General features: G+C 60.9%; 1 protein-coding gene across 1 annotated transcript in view; it reads left to right on the top strand.

Moving 5' to 3' along the window:
• The first annotated feature begins 1,149 nt into the window (after positions 1 to 1,149).
• Positions 1,150 to 2,447, top strand: part of KISS1R (KISS1 receptor) — a 2,833-nt gene continuing 1,535 nt past the window's right edge. The window contains exons 1-2 of the mRNA XM_024740115.1: positions 1,150 to 1,491; positions 2,278 to 2,402. Of these exons, the coding sequence (XP_024595883.1) occupies positions 1,248 to 1,491; positions 2,278 to 2,402 (369 nt within the window). The 5' untranslated portion in view covers positions 1,150 to 1,247. The remainder of the gene's footprint in view (positions 1,492 to 2,277; positions 2,403 to 2,447) is intronic.

The raw sequence follows: 2,447 nt of genomic DNA, 5'->3' as shown, positions 1-2,447 counted from the left end.
GGCCCCCTCCAAGGTCCAGCCCCCTGCTGCGTTCTCTCCCAGGCCCACTCAACTCAGCAGCCCCCTCCATGCCCGTGGAGTATCCCTGGGTCTCCTCATGCTAACCTGGCCCTCATTACCACCCCAAAGGGATTTTTTTTTTCCTTTTCTGAATTTTTAGGCCATTGTCAAGAATGATGTTGAAGCCTGTCTCACCCCCAGGCTCCTAGTACTTCCTTCTGGAGATATTTGATGCCCTTTGATGCCCATGCATATTTATTCATTTCTTTTCCCCCTTTTAGTCTTTTCTACACAGACGGCATCATCTTTTCTTTTGCTACTTAGAACATCCCAGTGCCCTGTTTCGTGCCTCACAGGCTAGTATCTGGGGTACATTTCTGGGTGTGGGTTTGGCGATCGACATTATCCTTTATAAACTTCCCTCCACCTGGTTCCCACTACCAGCAGCACAGGTGTCTGTGTCCCAGTGCTGGTATCTGCCAATCAATGCCCGTTAGGTGGGAGGTGGACACTCTCAAGGGGTCTGATTCGCAGCAAAGTCCTGGGGAGGTTGAGTTTTGGTTCCTTTTTTGTTTTTCTTTTGTTTTGTTTGAGGTTAAGAACAGGCATCTTCTAACCACAAGATCCCGGGCATCCTTCTGTTGCCCTGAACCTCCATGGCTCGCCAGTGTCCTGGGGCAAACCCTGGCAGCAGATACGGAGGACCTCTGAGGGCTGACCTCACTGCCAGGCGGGGCCCACCCACCGGGAGCCCCAGCCCCATGGAAGGTCAAAGTCATGGCCTCTGCCTCATTCCCTAGACTCTGTGGCTTTGTCCCCCTGCTTTTCCTGCTGGTGGGTCTCTACCCTTCCCTCCCCTGGGGTAGGATCGGTCCTTCCCGGGTCCACAGCAGCCTCTGGGAAGCCTACCTCACCCCTGCTCCGCCCCAAGCCCCTCCTCCAGCCTCCCCCCTCCTGTGCTCTTATCCTGGCCCCCAAGGTGTGGGGGGGGGCGGAGGGAATGGGAGAGAAGGGTGCTGCGCTGGTGAACCGCAGGGCGCACAGGAGTGGCCAGCGGCTGCAGGAGAGGCGGGAAGGCGGGGACACGGTGGGATGCGGGGTATAAACGCGCGGCGGCTGAGCACCAGCGGAGAATCCACGGAGCCCAGCGAAGCCGCGCTCCAGACCTTGTGGTGCATCCCAGGAGGGCAGCCGGGAGGAGGGTCACTGCCCCATCCCGGAGGACGGCTGGGAGGAAGAGGGCGGCAATGCGCGCCTTGGCCACGTCCGGGCCCAACGGGTCCTGGTGGGCGCTGGCCAACGCATCCAGCTGTCCCGGCTGTGGCGCCAACGACTCGGACGGCCCGGCCCCGGCGCCGTGGCCCGTGGACGCCTGGCTAGTGCCGCTCTTCTTTGGCGCGCTGATGCTGCTGGGCCTGGCAGGGAACTCGCTTGTCATCTTCGTCATCTGCCGCCAGAAGCAGATGCGGACGGTGACCAACTTCTACATCGGTGAGCGCCCAGGCGCTGCGCAGTGCCTGCGGGCCATTCCGGGGGTCGCCACGAGGGCGGAGTGGCCAGGGGCGCCCCTAGCGGTGCGTCGGAGTCCTCTTAGATAGGGATCTCCCCCCTGCAGGGCTCCCTGTCCTTTCCCTATTGTCCCTGTACCTTAGGCTGGAGGTCGCAAACTCTGGCGTTGGAGGGTTCCACGGTGGCCGGAGTAGTTAAAAGGGAGGTTGGAGAGTGTGGCCCATGGAGCGCTGGCCATGCCACTCAAGGAAGATGTCCGATTGAAATGTGGTTCTTGTAACATGGTGTCCGATGAATAAAAGGAGTGGGGGAAAGACTGCGTGGCCCGCGGGCCCCCAGTTTGCGCCCTCTGCCCCAGAGGCTCAGTTTACACATTTGTGTGATGGGGGTGCCCTGCCCGGCTGTGTACTCAGTCAGTGCTCCCCATTCTATGTTGGCTGTTGGGCAACACCACTCTACCCAATTTTCAGGTAAGAAAACTGAGGCTCAGAGGGGCGGGGGCCTACTCGCAACCCCCACAGGGGTGAGCAGGGTCCATTGCTGCTTGAACAGCTATGAAGCCCCTGCTGGGGGGTGTATGAAATATAAAAGGGTGAGAGGAGGGTGCCCCAACTTCTCTGCCCACGGATGTCGGGACCTCTCTGGGGGCCTCGCGAGCCACCCTGCTGGTCACTGGAACAAAGGCGAGGCCCAGTGGGCTGGGCCAGGGCGCTGGGCGGCTAGGCAGATGCACCCCACATCTAGCACCCGCGCGTCCCCCGCCTGCAGCCAACCTGGCGGTCACGGACTTGACGTTCCTGCTGTGCTGCGTGCCCTTCACCGCTCTGCTCTACCCGCTGCCCGCCTGGGTGCTGGGCGACTTCATGTGCAAGTTCCTCAACTACATCCAGCAGGTGCGTGGGCTGGGGGCAAGCGGGCTGGGGGAAGCGGTACGCGAG

Source organism: Neophocaena asiaeorientalis, unplaced genomic scaffold, assembly GCF_003031525.2.
Source record: "Neophocaena asiaeorientalis asiaeorientalis breed wild unplaced genomic scaffold, Neophocaena_asiaeorientalis_V1.1 scaffold469, whole genome shotgun sequence".
Lineage (NCBI taxonomy): Eukaryota > Metazoa > Chordata > Mammalia > Artiodactyla > Phocoenidae > Neophocaena > Neophocaena asiaeorientalis.
Note: the sequence above shows the minus strand (reverse complement) of the source record. Positions and strands in the feature narration are given on the sequence as shown.